This window comes from Anas platyrhynchos, chromosome 4 (assembly GCF_047663525.1).
Source record: "Anas platyrhynchos isolate ZD024472 breed Pekin duck chromosome 4, IASCAAS_PekinDuck_T2T, whole genome shotgun sequence".
In the NCBI taxonomy this organism is placed as follows: domain Eukaryota; kingdom Metazoa; phylum Chordata; class Aves; order Anseriformes; family Anatidae; genus Anas; species Anas platyrhynchos.
In genome coordinates, this window is record NC_092590.1 from 3,630,597 (window position 1) to 3,650,391 (window position 19,795).

A 19,795-nucleotide genomic window follows, 5' to 3' on the forward strand; every position below is an offset into this window, starting at 1 on the left:
TGTACAACTACAAACACAAATAAAAACGAATAAAAAATGAAATCCTAACACATTGCTGTCTAAATACACGTTAAGATATCTGTAATACCCGCCATAAGGACTGCCCATCATGCTTAAAGAAAATTTAAAATAATTTTTCATTAATAACTCCACATCAATCATCTTCAATGCTTCCTGTGTCAATCACAACAGAAAAAGAAGGTACATAATATTGTTTAAGAATGGTGATAATGGAATTACAAAACAAGAAATAAATCTGCAATTGAAGAACCACCCATTTTTCTTCTTATTTTGTCTGCTTCGTCCACTGGAGATTTCCCACAATAGACTTGTGCACGAGTTTCTTCTAATGTAAATACATTTTATATGGCAAAGTATTTATCAAACTTTGAACATGGAACACTACAGAGATAATTTTCTGGAGAATCACATTTGCAAGCCTATGAACTAGCTGGTCCTAAAAGGCTTCTACAATTGTTGGATTTACATTTGTAACTGAAGTGTTACACAAAAGAGGCTAATACCTTTCAGGATCAAAGCCATCAGCTACTACATCCATCAGTGAATTGATGGAATGAAAACCAATGTGTGAAGAAACACTTGTATTAACAGAAGCACTTGGATCATTCACCAGAACCCAACATGGGAAAGACAAGGACAAGCAGGAGCTCGCTCAGCAGAGGGCCACCAAGATGTGGAAGCTGGAGCACAGGCCCTGTGAGAAGAGGCTGAGAAACTGGGGCTAGTTCAGCAGGAAAAGAGGCAGCCCCAGCATCACCCAACAGGGAAGCTATGGAAAACCTGCAACTAGGCCCTTCGCAGCAGGAGACACGTGGCTTCAGCCAAACTGGGAGAGGCTCAGGCTGCCTTACGGAGCCTCTTCCCTGCTGCATACAGCCTGGCACTGGGACAGGGCCCTGCAAGGCTGTGCTGTCTCTGCCCTTGAAGGTTTTCAAGGCCTGACCAGATGGAGGCCTGCACAGCACAGCCCCTTCTAACAGCTGGCCTGGCTGCAAGCAGCAGGGGGCCAGAGACCCCTAAGGTTCTTTCCAACCCTTGGTCCTCTGCAATTTCCTCTTTTACAGCAGAAAGTCTAAATGATGTCTCATTCAGAAGGATTTAACATCAACTGTACCGGCATCGGTTTCATTTCCTTCTGGTGCAAATAACATGCATTTTTCCCTAAAATCTGGAAAAAAAAAACACAACATATAATCATGTTCCTAGAAGAACACACAGTGAAAGAATGATTGAAGGCAAAAATGAACACTTGTTTCATGCTTATAATGGCTATTTTCCAAGTTTGTTTTGCAACCTTACTGGCTTACTTTTGTTTTTTATACAAACCACTGGGTTTTCTAAGTCTGGTATAAAATAAGAGGAGGCACCTAGTAAATCCCCTGCATGAGACTGACCTAAATAAAAACAGCCTAGAATTTGCTCCATCTTGCTATTTCAGCCTTCAGAACTGTATCGCAGAAATGCAGGCTCACGAGCTGCCCAACGTGCCAACCTGCAGTACCGCCTGGGGAAGCAGTTTGTTTTCTAAAAGTCAGTCCGCAAAACTGGCTGGATAGTTGGGGACAAATAGACAAACTTAGAAAGCGCATTGGAGGCGCCACAGCTATATTTCCCACATTTAAGGTCTACCTTAGATGCCAGAATTAATGACAAAAGCCACTTTCCAAATTCTCAGGGTCAACCATGCCGAAAGCACATGCTGCTTCTGCAGTGGCAGTGCCCCACCACATCTGACCAGGAACGATGTGAGAGACCCATTCCTTTTCTACCTGTTCTCTTTTGACCTGAATACAGATAGAGTTACAGAGTTAGGCCACCAGTCTCTGCTTAGGGACTGATATAAAGCAAAGAGGGTACAAACAGTCTCCTTAGGGCATGGTTTTCACAAACCACCAAGGCTTGTGGGCTCCTTTGTTATCTTTTAAAGTGAGACTGAGAGGTTAAGTATATGCTTCTTTAAGAGTTGTCATGCTGCTGACATCCTCAATGGCATAGCAGTCAAACACTACAAATAGGTGCTTCAAAACTGTTGGACTTAATTAAGCACTGCCTAAAACACAGATGGCATTATGAGCAGAGGAAGGAATTCTCTTGTCGTCTGCTCTGAGCAAATTTGATAGCACTACCATTCATTTTTCTTGTAAGCACTAGCCTGATTTAGTTTCTTTGGAATTTTTCCTTGCTTTCAAGTGCTCAAGAAATCCTTTCAATATAACATCCTCTGTGACTGGCCCAGATGTCCTTAGTCCTTCACCTCCTGCAGAAGCAATGATGAAATCCAGCATTATGGATGTGATAACTATTAGAAACAGCAAATGAGCAAAGAGATAAAGAACTATAAGGTAATATCTGTATACATCTATCTTAATAAGTCTGCAAGCATGCACGTGTAACATGGCTAGTGCCATACTAAGATCTTTCAACACTGATTATGTAAATAAGGAAGAGAGGCTTTGTAGAAACACAACAGCAGAAGGCTGTTCATACAGAAGAGATAGACATGTTTTGTGTCCTGGATTTCAGAAAAGCAGCAAATGGAAAGCTACAGGATATAACCTATTCAGATCATTAGCATAAAGCAGCACTGCATTACAGGCAACGTTACTGCCTATAAACATAGCAGTAAGGACAAATTCAGCATTTAGTTAGATATTCTACTACAGTAGACAGAATTGTGTCATTGTACTTCTATGTAGTGTATTGTTATCTTAAGTAGGATATTATGGGCAAAAGTCCAGGTAAGACTGCTGGGAAAGATATCTGTGTATACACCAAAAAGCATGTGTGCGTGTGGGCAGGGGGCACAAGCCTTCTCTACACAAGCCTCCAAGAAGTCTCAACTACTGTGCATGGAGAATACCTGGAAACACCTGGAGTTAGAGGAAAATAATAGTTTCAATTGTCATGCTAGTAAAAGGAACACCTACCAAAACCAAAATGGAAAGATGCCTTTGTTTAATCAGGAGCAGTGCTGTCATCACAAACAGCAGATACGAAGGGGCTGATGCCTTTGCCACGATACAGAACAGGAGGAATGCTGAGCAAAAGATAAACAACTCAACTGTGTCAGCATTTAGCCTCACTAAACCAGCTGATAAAAGAACAAGCTTTCTAGGATGTCTTGGAAAGGCATTGTATGGCAGTACACTTGCCTCACATAAGGTCTGATAAATAGCATCTCAGATTAATTCCAGGTTAATAGAAAGTAACAAGATTCAGCAGCCATTAGTCAAGAATCACTCCTCAATGCTAACTGGTCAGACTCTGCTTCCCCTTTGGAGCCACTTCACTAAATTCAAAATAGAAAGCTGTGTGAAGATAAGTCACCTACAGGGCAAGGGAAAAGAAATAACAGCGAAGAAAATAAACATGGCCACAACAGGCTAGATCACTTCTAACCTCCTCTCCTCTCCATACACAAACAGTTACCCAACATACCACAAATTCAGAAAGCAGCCCCCAGCTCCACTGTTCTTCAGTGATAAACATCCCCAACTCTTCAAAGAGAGGCAAACACTGCAAATAATGCTATCAACAAAACTTCAGACTCCCATGTGGGAGGAACATGAAAGGTCACTGGTATAAGATGAGCTTTCTTAAACTACCACGTTTATCTTCTACCAAATGCAAGATGCACTCGAATGACACAACACACAAAGAAATAAATCTAACGTTTGCCAAATTAAAATAAATATGAAAATAGTTCTGCTGATAGGAATAGAGGTTATCTGCAATAAAAATACAAAATAAAGGCATAGTTTATAAATTAATGGAATTTAAAAATGAAAAATAAAGGCAGATATTGTCAGAGGCTGAATATAAACCACTGATGTGTTTTTCTGCAATGGTTAAATATTATGATGAATATTATCAGATTGGCATCCCAATGTGTTTTTTTTTAACTGAGATAATGGTAGTCTTTAAGCATATTTGTTAGAGAAATGGCTAAAGAGGTTAAAATATTTTTCATTGGCTACGCAGTGTAATTAAAATGGTGGGGGGGGCGGAAAATAACAATCACACAGTATAAATAATACATGAAAAAGTTACTTCTGAAGGGAAGGAGGATTATTTGAACAGTCTAGAGGCATGGTGAAATAAGCAGATTTAGCGTGACATAGTAAATATCATGGCAGATTCACATAGAGCGTTCCAAATATAGAATGAAACTTGACTAATATGAAGAAAGTAAGACAAAACAAAATTGAATTTAAAAGCTGCCTAAAACAGTGTTGTACACAGAGCAGCATGCATATCGACTCATTAAAAAAAAAAAAACAAACAACTTTTGAAATTGTCCTTAACAGAGGGTTGAAGTGTTCCAGCCCTACGATGAACCCTTTTCTCATTCTTCTATTTTAGACCCTTCTGTGCACGTTTCACAGGTTTTCCCCACAACCACTTACATTCTGACAGGGGAAGCACTTCTCAGACTCCAGATTTCTCTTCAGTCCAGGAACCATCCTGCGACAACCAAACATTTATATGCCCTGAACACGTTAAATAACAGGAGTTCTCAGTATGTATTTTGGTGTATTTCAGATGCAGACAACGTAGGACTGACTCAGAAACCAGTTTTAGAAAACATGCAAAAAACATTCCAAGATACCAAATCCCATGTCTGCACACCTTCCAGTGCTGAAACATGAGCAGCTGTTATGAGTCAAAGAGTATGGTGCACTCTTATACTTGCCCCATTTCCTGCTGTGTGTCTGAGCATCCACAACTGATAGCAGTCAGGAACACCACACCATGTTTCCCAGATTCACAGTTTGAGCTGGGGATGACAGCTCTATGCTACGATAAACACGTCAGTATCTAGAATCTCTCGGGTAGCAGGTTCAGGCACCCACTGAGACGAGAACCCGAGAAGTGCCCATGCTGCAGGGAGCAGCTCTGCCCAGCCCATGCACAGCCACCTCCACGCAGGGGATGGAGGGAACCCAGCACCAATGCTGCTGCATACCTCCAGCTCGCACCAAGTCCTGACATCTCTAACAGAGAGATGGCCCAGCCGATTTGCATTGCCATATGCTCATTTTTGCCCTGGTCATAAATTATGATAGGTCAAATACACTAGGGCACACAGCTGAAATATATGCAATACACAAGTTCTGTACTTATTTTAACTTGCAGTAGGGGCGAAGAGGAACCACTTCCATCCAAGGTATGTGTTTTGTAAAATATGAAAAGAAAAATAAAGTGTTGCTTCTTTGCCAGCATCAGTAGCCAAAGTTGCCATTAGCAGACACATTTATTCTACCAAGATTGCAACAGTATCTGCACCTTGTTTAAGCACTCCCTCTTTTTCAGCTGAGAGCCAGATGTACTCAATCCCAAAACTAAGGCCTACTGCAGAAGAGACTAAATTAGAAACAGATGACTTTGACTGTCCATTCTAGCACAGTGCCATCATGATCTTTTGATTAATTTAAACATGAAATAGCATGTACTTGTTGAAAATCTGGCAGCTAAAACCCTCAACAAAATAGAGACAACTATCTTAATTATAACCTTACCATCTTACAAAACAGGCTCGGTATGACAAGGCAAAGGAAACCATCCATGTATCCTCACAGGGACACTACTCGAGTCACCTGCAAGCCATCACTGTTGTACAGCAAACACCTCAATGTGGAAGATACTCTATCAATTTTAATTTCTTCATTTTTCTTACTGCAAGGTTACATTTGCACTAGAGAAACAGTACAGTTGAAACTGTAGTTGAACACTACAATGGCAATATTAAAAGACTGTTTAAGATAGGGTGCTGGTACAGTTTCTAATGGATCATCTCATGCTGTTCTAAGAAAACCACTACAGTTTGTCAGGAACAACTAAGACGTGTCCACGACGGCAGGCATTCACATAGCTGCTAGCATAAATACTAAAAGTCCCGATAAAAAGTTGTGCTGTGCACTATTATCAAACAGTCAGAAAAAAACAGGTAACATATATAATATCACATTCCCCTCCATAAAGTGCTGACAATAGCATTTACCTCTTCAGAGATAAAAAGCAAACTCATTTAAATTTCTTGTCTTTTGTTATCTAAAAGGGAAGGTCACTTTTAATAATGATTGCAGGGAAATCTTGTCTCTTAAAAACAGGTTTGGTAATTTCATTTACTTAAAACGCAGCACTTGACACCATCAGGAATTTACACTTGGATACCAACAGAGACATTTCCTGCATAGAGCTGTTAGTGAATATTTTCACTTATGAAAACTTTCTAGGAGATGTAATTACCTACCCTAGCTATTGAGATACACTATCATTTTGTTTGGTAGGAAAAGGGCATTCTCAATAGGTAAGCACAATTATTTCATCTCTACTGTAAAAAGTACTCTAAAACCCCTAAGTTTTCTACTTTTGAATACTGTAGGGAACATCTGTCTAGCTCCGAACAGTTTATCATGGAAGTGCACCAACAATGAATGTTAACAGCCTGTTAACTCGATGTTTACAGAGAGCAAAATGCAACTCCCTGGTCTGGTTAAGAATCACAGCACAACTTCAGTACATGGAGCAACACTAAAGCTAAAACAGTTTTATTGACTGAAGTAATTGCAACCCTGATAACCTAAGAAAAATTACTGCTTTCCTTCTAATAAAGCCATTGGTACTCGTTGTATGAAATCTTATAGAAGCATCAAACTATCTTTTTAAGTCACAAGTTTCCTTGTGGGGGAAGTAAAAAAAGAAAAATTAAAAAAAGAAAAAAAAATCCTCAAACACAACAACAAGAAAATTTACCTCCAACATCTGAGACTGCAAGGATTAAAATTGGGCTACCTTGGAGAAACTAGGCAGAGATATGATTTAAGTACTATCCAAAAATGGTCATTCTTAACAGAATGCAACTGGCAGGCAGAACAGATGTTCCCCAGGAAAAACAGAAGTTCAAACCAACACCACCATTCTGCCTGCTGGACATTAATTTCCCCTAAATACCCCAAAACTGTGTGCTCTTGTTCCCCCATAAAGCACAGGTTTTGTCTACTTTAATCTGTTAGCCATCTGGAATGTTTCCCTGTTAGTCTCTCCACTTAAAATGGAAAAAAATAGAAATAAAACCATTTGTGACTCTTGACTGCAAGCATAATAGTTAGCACAGCCTTTTCTAGCTCACTATTTCCTTATCTAAATCCACACTGTGAAGCCAGTAGAGAATTTAAAATCACCTAGCAGGCAAAAACTTTATACTGCTCCAAAGACCTCTCCTCTTTCCACGTAATAATAATGCTCAAAAAAAGAGAGACAAAGAGGAAAGCCTAAGGCAACATGCCTCCTCGCCTCATTACCCTCTTTCACACAGCTCCCAGCAAGTGGTCAGGGTTCAACACAGAACCAAATCCACCCCTGCCTTTTAATAAACTGAGTGAAAGAGAGGCTTAGAAACATTTTCCTAGTATTGGGGGTGATGGTGCTCATGTGTGGCTCACCGTACTTCCACATTTTTTTATTCTCTTCTAGGCCTACAGCTCAGTTAAATGTACAGTTTTGGAACCTTAACATATCTGAAACACAGCATCAAGAGACACCTCATGCAAAATACAGCAGCTGTCCACATGCTCTTCTGTTTCCTACTATTACAGGATTCAACCTTGCTCACTCCTCTTTGTTTCTGGCGTGTTGTCCTATTGTGAAACTTCATGTTCCAAACTCTGGGCAGGAAAACTCTAGCTGTCTACTTCTCTCTCTCATCCCAAAGCAAAAGAATGCATGGTCCCTGTGAAGAACTCTATTTCAGTGTATGTACAGTTTTTGTGGATAGCAGCACATCATGTTTCCCAGAGAAAGCAGTCTAGGAGGTTTCTGGAGAGCGTGGAAGATAGCTTCCTGACGCAGCTGGTTAGTGAGCCTACCAGGGGTGGCGCCCCACTAGACCTTCTCTTCACAAACAGAGAAGGGCTGGTGGAGGATGTGATTGTCGGGAGCTGTCTTGGGCAGAGTGACCACCAAATGGTGGAGTTCACTATTCTTGGCGAGGCCAGGAAGGGGACCAGTAAAACCGCTGTATTGGACTTTCGGAGGGCTAACTTTGAGCTGCTCAGGACACTAGTTGGAGTTCCTTGGGAGGTGGTTCTGAAGGGCAGAGGGGTCCAGGAAGGCTGGGCGCTCTTCAAGAGGGAAATCTTAATGGCGCAGGAGCGGTCTGTCCCCATGTGCCCAAAGATGAGCCAGCGGGGAAGAAGACCAGCCTGGCTGAACAGAGAATTGTGGCTTGAGCTTAGGAGAAAAAAGAGGGTTTATGATCTTTGGAAAAGTGGGCAGGCCACTAGGAAGGACTATAAGGATGTTGCGAGGCTGTGCAGGGACAAAATTAGAAAGGCCAAAGCTCATCTGGAGCTCAATCTGGCTACTGCCGTTAAAGATAACAAAAAACGTTTTTATAAATACATCAACACAAAAAGGAGGACTAGGGAGAATCTCCATCCTTTACTGGATGCAGGGGGAAACTTAGTTACAAGAGATGAGGAAAAGGCAGAGGTGCTTAATGCCTTCTTCGCCTCAGTCTTTAGCGGCAATACCGGTTGTTCTCTGGATACCCAGTACCCTGAGCTGGTGGAAGGGGATGGGGAGCAGGATGTGGCCCTCACTATCCATGAAGAATTGGTTGGCGACCTGGTACGGCACTTGGATGTGCACAAATCGATGGGGCCGGATGGGATCCACCCAAGGGTACTGAGAGAACTGGCAGAGGAGCTGGCCAAGCCCCTATCCATCATTTATCAGCAGTCCTGGCTATCGGGGGAGGTCCCAGTTGACTGGCGGCTAGCAAATGTGACGCCCATCTACAAGAAGGGCTAGAGGACTGACCCGGGAAACTACAGGCCTGTCAGTTTGACCTCAGTGCCAGGGAAGCTCATGGAGCAGATTCTCTTGAGAGTCATCATGCAGCACTTGCAGGGCAAGCAGGCAATCAGGCCCAGTCAGCATGGGTTTATGAAAGGCAGGTCCTGCTTGACGAACCTGATCTCCTTTTATGACAAAGTGACGCGCTGGGTGGATGAGGGAAAGGCTGTGGATGTGGTCTACCTTGATTTCAGTAAGGCTTTTGACACCGTCTCCCACAGCATTCTCCTCAAGAAACTGGCTGCTCTTGGCTTGGACTGGCGCACGCTTCATTAGGTTAGAAACTGGCTGGATAGCCGGGCCCAAAGAGTCGTGGTGAATGGAGTCAAGTCCAGTTGGAGGCCAGTCACTAGTGGCGTTCCCCAGGGCACGGTGCTGGGGCCGGTGTGTCAATCTGCTCGAGGGTAGGAAGGCTTTGCAGGAGGATCTGGATAGGCTGCACCGATGGGCTGAGGTCAACTGCATGAAGTTCAACAAGGCCAAGTGCCGGGTCCTCCACCTGGGGTGCAATAACCCCAAGCAGAGCTACAGGCTGGGAGATGAGTGGTTGGAGAGCTGCCTGGCAGAGAAGGACCTGGGAGTGATGGTTGATAGTTGGCTGAATATGAGCCAGCAGTGTGCTCAGCTGGCCAAGAAGGCCAGCAGCATCCTGGCTTGTATCTGAAGCAGTGCGGCCAGCAGGGCTAGGGAAGTGATCGTCCACCTGTATTCGGCTCTGGTGAGGCCGCACCTCGAGTACTGTGTTCAGTTTTGGGCCCCTCACTACAAGAAGGACATCGAGGTGCTTGAGCGGGTCCAGAGAAGGGTGACGAAGCTGGTGAGGGGCCTGGAGAACAAGTCCTACGAGGAGCGGCTGAAGGAGCTGGGCTTGTTCAGCCTGGAGAAAAGGAGGCTCAGGGGCGACCTTATTGCTCTCTACAGGTACCTCAAAGGAGGCTGTAGCGAGGTGGGGATTGGCCTGTTCTCCCACGTGCCTGGTGACAGGACGAGGGGGAATGGGCTTAAGTTGCGCTAGGGGAGGTTTAGGTTGGATCTTAGGAAGAACTTCTTTACCAAAAGGGTTGTTAGGCATTGGAACAGGCTGCCCAGGGAAGTGGTGGAGTCACCATCCCTGGAAGTCTTTAAAAGACGTTTAGATGTAGAGCTTAGGGATATGGTTTAGTGGGGACTGTTAGTGTTAGGTCAGAGGTTGGACTCGATGATCTTGAGGTCTCTTCCAACCTAGTAATTCTGTGATATTCTGACCAATGTGCAATTCACAGTGGACATTTCACAAACATCAAACTTGTGTCCCATGCAATACCTGTGGATTTATTTGATGCTCTCCGTCGAATCTCAGTCACCATCAGTCGTGACACTTGAGTAGTAAACTGCAGGAGATCAGAAAATTTTTCTGTCATTGTACTTGGAGGAGCATTTCCAAACACCTAAAACAAGAGGAAAATAGATCAATTAAAAAAATTTGTCCCACTTAAGTGGTTCAATATAAGCTACTACCACCACCTCACTCCCCTGCAGATAATCACTACTGAGATCACATTCTTGTTTTCCTGCTGCATTATTCATCCATGTACTGCTTCCCACAGTGCATGTTGTAAAAATGTATTTATAATGGAAATCATGTCAACTTACATGAATGAAGGAGGAAGAGAGCCATGAATTTTCTTGCGTGACAAAAAACCTCAAGCGTTGGAAAGAATGAGATTGCACATAATGGACTAAGGACTAGATTGCACGGTAAATGCTCCCACATGACTTCTGTTTTTAAAAGCAAATGTTTTACTATCTGCTGGACCAAAACATCCTATGGGGTAAACTCCAAGTACAGAGCATGAAACATTCCAGAGGGAACTAGGCAGCAGAACTTCTCTGTTAAGTTTTCCTTGATAAATGGACTATACCAGGAAGCCTCAGAGGTCAGAGCCTTCACATGACCCTGTTCTCCTTTCTTGAGATTCTCCTTTAACATAACAGCAGAAGTTAATTACTTCATTTTTTCTTTTTTTTGATTGTCACTCAATTCTACTAACTTACTCTTTATCATTAAGTATTGATTTGATGACTTAATCATTTACTGAATCACATTTAACAGAGAGAAATTAGTTACCTCTACGGTATTGTGCTAAGTTATAGAATGTGATGTGATCTTGAAAGGAATTGTATAGTTGTTGAGGTAATTCACTTCTCATGCAAGACAGCACACAGAAAGAAGTCTCTGCTCACCTAAGGTAGTCCTTTCACTAAAACGGTCTCAGTAAATGATGTTAGACATTAGCATGATGTTAGACATTAATTATTTAAAGAAACATGAAATGCAAATTCAGTTATCAACACTTTTATCATTGCTGAAAAAGAAGAATAGCCTCCTGAGCACCTGAATAATCTTAATACTTCTCTGTCTGCTAGCTTTTTTTCCCCGTTGTGGCTAATTGCATATCCTGCAAGAGGGTCACTGATAAGCCAGGATGTGTACTGGATAACAATTGTTTAAAAATAAACTTTTTTATTAATACGTTATTCATACCTCTCAGAAAGGGAATGCAATCTACAACAGTAGATTAGGACTCAAACTGCTTCACCCTCTCCTCTTACTCTGAACCACCCAGTGCTACTTTTGCAGTTGTGCTGCTGACACACTAGACAGAGGTCACTTAGTCTAAAGAACTCCAGGAACATACACAACATTAGAGCCTACAGGGATGCAAGGTAATTGCATCACTGAATTACTTTGGAACCACCAAATCACTGAAAAAAATAAAAATTGTAAGAAGCTAGAAGATAGAATGACCTTTGTCTAAGTTTTACTTCTTACTCTCTTCCTTAGTGTCAGTTGCTCTGGCACATTATCGAGCAGACAAAAATATTTTTCCTGCCTACTTGCATTTCAAAGCCATATTGAAACAGAGCCAGAAACACAAAAATAAACAGTCGCTTTCCTTACTGTTAAAATAGTTTTCACCAGAAACCAAAGTGTTTTCACATAGGAAAATGCAATTGGCATTATCAATGAAAAAGGCCAATGGGAGCCCAGAGGCTAGAGGTGGGTGGCTGTTTCAGGCCAAGAAACCTACTGCTCACTGCAATTAAAGAGGAAGCAACGTTCCCCATGGAGGCAATCCACAGAGCTCCTGTACCTTTCACAAGACTTGTTTGTATAAGCTATGAGAAGTGCAGAGGCTCCAAGGCATGCCTGTTCACCACTATAACCTAGCCAAGACTAGCCAGACTGGAGCACACGTTGGCCGCTATTAGTTTATCTTCCAAGCTCTCATACTCAGACCACAGAAACAGGTGCTTATAGGCCCACAACCTGTCCTAAGCTTCACAAGGTAGTCAACAGTTAACAGGAAACGCACGGAGCTCACAGTTGCACTGAAGCATCTGCATTGTGCATTGGTATAGTCTTCGATTAAAGGCAGTAAAAACACAGAATAGGATATGAAACGTTTTACCATTGAGTTATCTTTTTAACCACCAAAAGCATGGTTCTTCCAAGAAAAACTAAACAGCTTACCTTATTCATAGGCCACTTATTCTACATTAGAATACATAGCCTCTCCATTCTTCTGTTCACTTTTTTCATATATTGCAAAAGCTTTAGTAAGACACTGGCACCGCAATGCATGACACCGCAAGCTGCTTCTGAGAACATTGTTCGCGTGCGTGCAGACCTCCAAAAGGAGTCTTCTGAATACTCAAATAGAGGACAACAGAGGACAAGTATTTTCTGAATTATGTATTCATTTAGTTTTTCATTGTTTGGTGATTCAACATCTCACAAGCCTTCCTGAACAATGAGGAAACAAACCCTCTATGTACCCATTCATAAACAGAACTAGCAAGCATGTCTGAGACATGCTGTATCTATAAACAGAAGAGTGATCAAGCTCCTCTGGATTTACTGATTAATAATCCTCAAAATAATCAGAGAGAACTGTATTCTACACAAACCTTCAGCCTTCTCTGCCAAATAAATAAGTAGATAGATACACAGACAGAGCAAGCTTAGATGGGAAGCAAAAAAAGCATTGAAAACTCCAGGACAATATGTATATTTAATTAGCTGCCTGCTGCTGGCCATTTGGATGCCTATGGGAAGCACATGGATTTTGGTCACCCTAACACTCTACTACATTCAGTAAAATTCAGCATTGTAGACTTGGCTTAAGGTAGTAACACACGAAGTACTCCATCTCACTTAAACCTATTAGAAGAAATCATCTACTACGCAATCATCACTACTACGCAAAGTAACTGAGGGATTCAAACTCTGAATTCAAATCAACTTATTAACTGTTAACTTTAAACGTTTGCAGCTAAGCAATATCTTTGAAAAACAAGAATGTTTTATGAAAGCAATGTCTGGCAACATTTTACCATTTCCTTTCAACACAAGTGGGTCTCACAGGAATTTAAATCTCAGAATTTAGTGTGAATCAATACTTATCAGCTTTTCCACTAAACATGTTATTATCTAAGACTTGTGAGAGAAAGAAATATTTCTCCCCTTCTGCTTCTTTTTCCCAATCCACTCAGAGCTTGCCTTACTGTGTCTTATGAGTAGCTAGACTAGCATGATAATTCCAACACAATTCATACCACAGACAGCTGACACTCCAGAAAACATGAGGCTATAAGCCAAGAAAGCCACCACAGATCTGGTGTGTAAGTCTCAAAAGAAGAAAGTAGCATTAACCAGGAACCTAAACAGGAAACCTGGACTCTGTTGAAGTCAAAATACACAATGACATTGCAATTCCTCAGCCTCTTGAACACAAGACGACAACTAAGCATTTGTACAAAAGTCAAGGAAAAAATACCCAAATAATAGGGACAGATGAAATTTGACTGACAAAGAGAAATAATTTTTGTTTGTGCTACACTAACTGTTCACAACTGGTAACGGTTATCAGTGACTATAGAGTAAGGGAGTGATTGAGCACAAATATACGAGCTTCCATCATCATGCCAAACTAGGATTCAGAATTTACATTAGTTGGAAAATGAAGTGACAATGTCTGATGAGCTTATATTTGTGCCAAGAAGGACAGCTCCTAGAAGATCAGAGATTAAAAACAGAGTTTGAGGATGGTGTTTAAGTTAAAGCCAAGTTAAAGGCTGAAGCCAAACGAGGAAACAAGAAGGAAGAAGGAGAGAGACAACCACAGCTAGGATCCAAAAGCAACATATTCCTACAGAGGAACACATCTTCAGCATGAAGTTCGCCTGAGGCAAGAAGGGAACAACAGGCTGTCAAGGATTTAGAGAACTAAGAGCCCATCAACAAAATTTGGTGATGTAGGCAGTGGAGGACAGGCACAGGTAATTTGGGGAAGGAAAAAGTATGAAAAAACAGGTGTAAAATGGGACCTGCGGATTAGCCGAAATGTCCTCCTACAGATCAGAACAGCAGAAGCCATCAAAGAAGTCTAAATGGCATCCGAAACTAGTTAGGCAAGAGCTGATTTTGAGTAGTAATAAGACTTGCAGGTAATGATTTCTTTTTTCTCCAAAATGTTTGATAACAAAGCTGAATGACCAACAGTGAGCAAGAACAAACGGTACAAAGACATAAGACAACTGTAATTAAGATTCAACAGGGTCAAGAAGAGGGACAAAGAATTTCAACAAACCCAGAAACCGGTATTAAGGGTAGAAAAAAAGTGTAGTAATACAGAACAAATTAAAAGCTAAACCTGTTTTTCGTCTCAAGTCTAATCAATGTCTAGAGAAAGATTGCTCTGCACTATTTGCTGCACTAGTTTCCCACAAACCCAGCTCTATCACACATTGTGATTTCCACAACTAAAGCACTACAGAAAATGCAACTAATTACTACTGGGGCAAGGAAAGAACACCACCTGCACCCGCAGATTACCACAGAGCACTGCAGCGCATACAGTGGGTATGCTCCTTTTCAGAATTATCAACCACCTGTAACCACCAGATGGAGAATTCCCAGTATAACAGCATCCAAGTAGCATTCATGTTCTCAAGCCAAGAGAACTCCACCGTGCTAATTTGTAAAAAAAAAAAAATAAAATAAAATAAAATAAAAAAAAAATAGGAAGCGAGCTTACTTCTTTCTCCCTGACTTAGGGCAACAGAATGACATTTAGGGGATTTATTCACTGCCTAGTAGTCTGAAAATCCTATTAGTACTATGCCTTAACTAGAACTGCTTTTTCTACACAACATGGAAGTGGTTCAATGTGCTACACCATCAAAAGCCATACGTTCAACAGAACATAAACCTTGGAAAAGAAAGCTGAAATGGCTTCCCAGGCAAGTTTTTGCCTTTATCCATGATCCCAGTTCTTCACAGTAGCATATACAACCACAATGCCATCATTCAAGAGGAACTTGAGAAGCAAGCGTTCAGGTCACAGCAGGAAAAAAAAAAAAAAAGAAATCTACATTCATGCATTTACTGCTCTTTCAAGAGCCTAAAACCACCACTGAAGTTGTTATGCTCACTGAAGTGGCAGAACAAATGAGTGATATGTGTCAAGAGGATTTAGCTCCTCTTAATACCAATGCCAGCGGCCACAGCCCTGTCTCCAAACAAGTTCTCAGCGCCTGAGCACTAGGGGGTAGTGAAAAATGAATGTCAATGTTCATGCAGCTATTACTTCTCCCCTGAAAAAGGCCCTTGCTCAAGTAGAGCAAATCTGACTCCACATGTAGGGAAGGCTACAAGGACAATCAGAAGAGAGAATTTATCATGAGAGGAGATAAAAAATTGTTCAGCTTGCATAGACTTGCAAGAGTTATTTAGAGTCAAGGACAGTGTTGGCACACAAACAAATGGGTATAAACTTGCTACAAGTAACTTCCGGGTAGAAATCACAGTTAAAAGAGGAGAAAAGACCGCAGCAGCAGACAACTTCAGCCTGAAAAAGGTCACAAGGGGTACTCTGTTCTCCACAGCCAAGAGATGACCATCAAAACTGCAAGCTCTGCAGAAAAGCTCTCTGGCAGTCCACTTCCTACTGTGGATTTCATCTCAGAAAAGTGAAAATAGGAAATATCCTTAGATGGGTTCATCCACTTGCACAACACTACATGAAGAAAGAGTGAAACAAGTTACAGGATGCCAACAGTACACGTAACTTCTACTATGCTAGAACTGACAGTCTTGGGAATACAAAATAAGAGCAGTCATTTCCAATAAAGCAAACACCTCTCACAGGTTCTCCAGCTTACCCTGTTGAACACTGGCAACATCATGTACAGTTTTTCCTCCTGTTCTTTCTGGGTCATATGCCGTGGAGGATGACAAAGCTCTGTGAAGAGGCGGCGCAGATGCATTAACCCCAGCGCATTATCCTGGGGGCTACACTCCTCCTGCCGAGGCCGGCCCATGATCCTCTTCACCATATTCATTTTGATTGACTTGCAGAAAGTCCCTCGTATCCTGTTCAGAAATGAAAACAAACTCGCTTAGCACAGCAGATTCAGACACAGCTCCATCAAAACCTTTAAACACATAGCATCCCCTCAGTACGAAGTACCATGCTGCAGTTAACACCATTAGGTAATTCTATATGCTAGGAAATTGATTACTGTGTGCCTGGAAGATTTCAAGCTGACAAATTCCAGCAGGAAAACGTCCAAGACTCTTCAGCATAAAGCACAATTGATTTCTCTTAAAACATAGCAAAATGCTTTGGTACAGTTTATTAGAATCACTTCTGTGATTCTTCGATGCTCATTCCACAACATTTATGGAAACATTATCTGGATATTGCAAAGTACTCAAAATAACTCTAAAAATTAGTTTCATTTCTATACTTGTAATAGAACGAGACATTCCAACACTCTTGGATATCAGTCATATCAATACAAACACATGCTTTGTTTTTTGCCCTAGCTTCTGCACAGTAAATAGACACAGCTGTCATATGGAGCTATCATTGATCTCACACCTCAGCTATCTGGTCTGCAGGAAAACTCCTGTCTTCTCACTCCTGAAGCACAAGAAGCTTGTTTTGAAACATCACACTGATGTAACGTAGCATCTGTATGTAACCCTGTACCGTTCTTCAAAAGAACAAAGACTGAGTCTTCGGAATGTGAGACTGAAGATTGCAAACAAGGAACTCAGAAAAGAATTGAGAGGTTCAGAGTAGGTAAATGGACTGCACACTGCGGCAAAAGGGCCTATTGTTGCACTTAGATTCAAGGGAAGGAGTAAAGGAGAATAGGAAGAAAATTGCATGTCCATACATTAAATTAGGGAGACCAACAATGAAAGGCTCAATCCACAGCCATATGCCTGTGGATTCGCATATTTGATTAATCATACATACAGCACCAGAGATCACTGTGCAAGGGCATGTACTGTATGAACTTTTAATCTCAAATGTGCCCCATGGGTGAGGTAGATGGATCAGTATCGTCACACGTAACCATATAATCTTACCTCTCAACCCTGTTGACAGAGCTTCAGGATCAGAATCCCCAAAGACCCGCAGAGAGTCGCGGGGCCCTGGGAGGCCTGGCTTTACATAAGCAAAGATGCAGTCACTTGTGAATTATAATGTCCACCTCTCTATGGTTAAAGACCATCAGAAACTGAAGAAAGTCAGCAAGAGCTATAAAAATTATTCAAGGGTAGAAAATGCCGTATGGTGAGAAATGTCAAGAACTTGATCTACTGAAATTATTGAAAAGAGTTTACTTTGAAGGGTCAATTATGAAAAGGAGAAGTGATGACAGCAGAGGTACTGTGATTAGAGTAGTGGAGGGAAAAGACCAATTACTAAAGAAATATTAAACTCAGAGATCAAGTCATAGGAAGAGACAGCAGTTGGGAAAAAAAAAAAAACAGGAAAAAATACCAATTACAAACAAAGATAGTGCTTTTAATACTCAAGATAATTAATCACTGATAAGAAGTATTAACAAAAAGAAATAATTTATTTCCTTAAGCCCAGATGAAATACCCTTCTGCAATGTGTTCATAAAACAGCGTTTCACTCAAAGGAAAAACATAAAATAAACAAATCAAGGAGTGACGATAAACATCTTACCATAACACAAAATACAGCTTAGGAAACACAAAAAAGAAGTGAAACTTCTCTAATATTCAAGCCAGCAACCGACAGCCCATGCTGGAAATATGCATTGACTTTTCCCATTTCAAGAGAAATGAGATGGAGCTGGCTGTCATCTTGTACTGTATTATCCCTAAGAAATAGTACAAGTAATACGCTTCAGGTCAGGAAGACTCATGCAATTAAAAATGAGGAAACCAAAACTTTTCCTAAATTCTTCAGTCAATGGATACATTATGCTGAAATTGGTGGTGCCTTAATCATTAGGCTGCCTAGTCAAAGGAAACTCGGGGAGGGGCTAATCCTGTGATGTTCGAACCCTTTGTTTGAAAGGGTGTTTGTGTTGAGTTCCTCAGAGACCAGCTCACATCCTTCTCCCCATCAGGTTCTGTCCCCAAAGCCGAACACCCTGGATGTAACGGCACAAACAGGAGGAGAGGATTTCGTTCTCAGGAACAGCAGCTCTCTACAGCCTCCCCTCTCCATCCTGATGGCATCTTCCAGCAAGCCCGCTGCTGTACAGCCATACTCTTCACTACACAGCCCCAACGCGTTCCCCGAATAGATGCACTGCTTGCAAAGACCCATTGAGTTTGACAGTCTGGCTGTCAAAGTCTTTGACTTCCTTAACATGAGTAATAAGTTGAAGCTAATTTTGAAAGAGCAAACGAAAAAAGCAGAGGCTTCATCACTCAGCATCACATTGATGGGCAGATGGCTTAATCAGGAGGGTTTGAAACAGTTCAACCCACTATACAGACCTTTTGTCACTCCAGCTAAAAGTGCACGTGCATAGCATCATGCTCTCTGTGGGCCAAAATAAGAAACCTGATCAGTAGATTTCTAATATGCACAGAAAAAAACAACAATAAAAGTACTGTTCTTGTAAACCACCTGTTTTCTCACGATACTAGGAGGAAACTCTCCCATGAGGAGAAATCAAGTGTGCAGTAACACCCCAGCCTGAGAATACTTGAACAACCCATCCAATTTCTGCCATTGGCTGTGAGATGGCAGCATGTTTTCATACGAGCAAAGCAGGGCTGACACATCTGAGAAGCCCTCGTGTAGGCCCATTCGTGATGTTCTTCACTTTTCTCTTGTAAATGTATATGGGAATCATACAAGATGAGCTCATGAGGGTCTCAAGAAGCTTCACTCGAGTTAGTGCAAGAGATACAAGAGATACCTTGTACCAATCAAAATAGTTTTTCAGTGTTTTCTACTGTTAGCAGAAACTGTTGGACAAGCAGTTGAATAGTAGGCTACATAAGCCATCAACAACTTCCAAAGCACGAAGACTGACACTGTAAGAAAACCAGTACATACAAACATGCAGGATCATGAACATGAGCCCGGGTATGATAATGTACAGGTACCACTATTAGAGCTATCAAAACATTTGTGAAGGAACAAAGTAGACAAACAGAAGCTGCATGAAATGCAGACTTATTTTCACAGTAGTTATTAGAGGTCCCAGCTATGCATCTAGTTCCAAAAGGGTGTTATTTAAATAAGCAGCTAGGTAATTATCTGCTTTGTTATTACAGTCACAAACATTTCTCCAAGCTTTATAGTGGTATTACATCAGTAGCTTGAAAGCATAACAGAAATCAACTGATTTCTTTATAGATTATAATGGGAGGCCCACATAAATTCACACAATCTATCTCGAGGAGGAGAAGCTGAAGGTAAGTCTTGGTGCCAACCATCACAGAAATCCATTATGATCTGTCATCTCCATACCTATTATTTCCCTCCACGCTCCACCTGCTACTTCTTTCCTCATTTTAAGATTGCCTACCAGCACAGTCGATATTAACGTTCTGAAGACGAATACATACACTGTTACATAC

At 41.5% G+C, this 19,795-nt stretch overlaps 1 protein-coding gene across 7 annotated transcripts in view; it reads right to left on the minus strand.

Moving 5' to 3' along the window:
• WDFY3 (WD repeat and FYVE domain containing 3) overlaps positions 1-19,795 on the minus strand; it is a 185,898-nt gene that overhangs the window by 117,515 nt on the left and 48,588 nt on the right. For all 7 annotated transcript variants that reach the window (XM_038178692.2, XM_038178689.2, XM_038178691.2 and 4 more), the window contains 2 exons: positions 16,087-16,297; positions 10,184-10,307 (listed from right to left, as the gene is read on the minus strand). In XM_038178692.2, coding sequence (XP_038034620.2) covers positions 10,184-10,307; positions 16,087-16,266 — 304 coding nt within the window. In that variant the 5' untranslated portion in view covers positions 16,267-16,297. The remainder of the gene's footprint in view (positions 1-10,183; positions 10,308-16,086; positions 16,298-19,795) is intronic.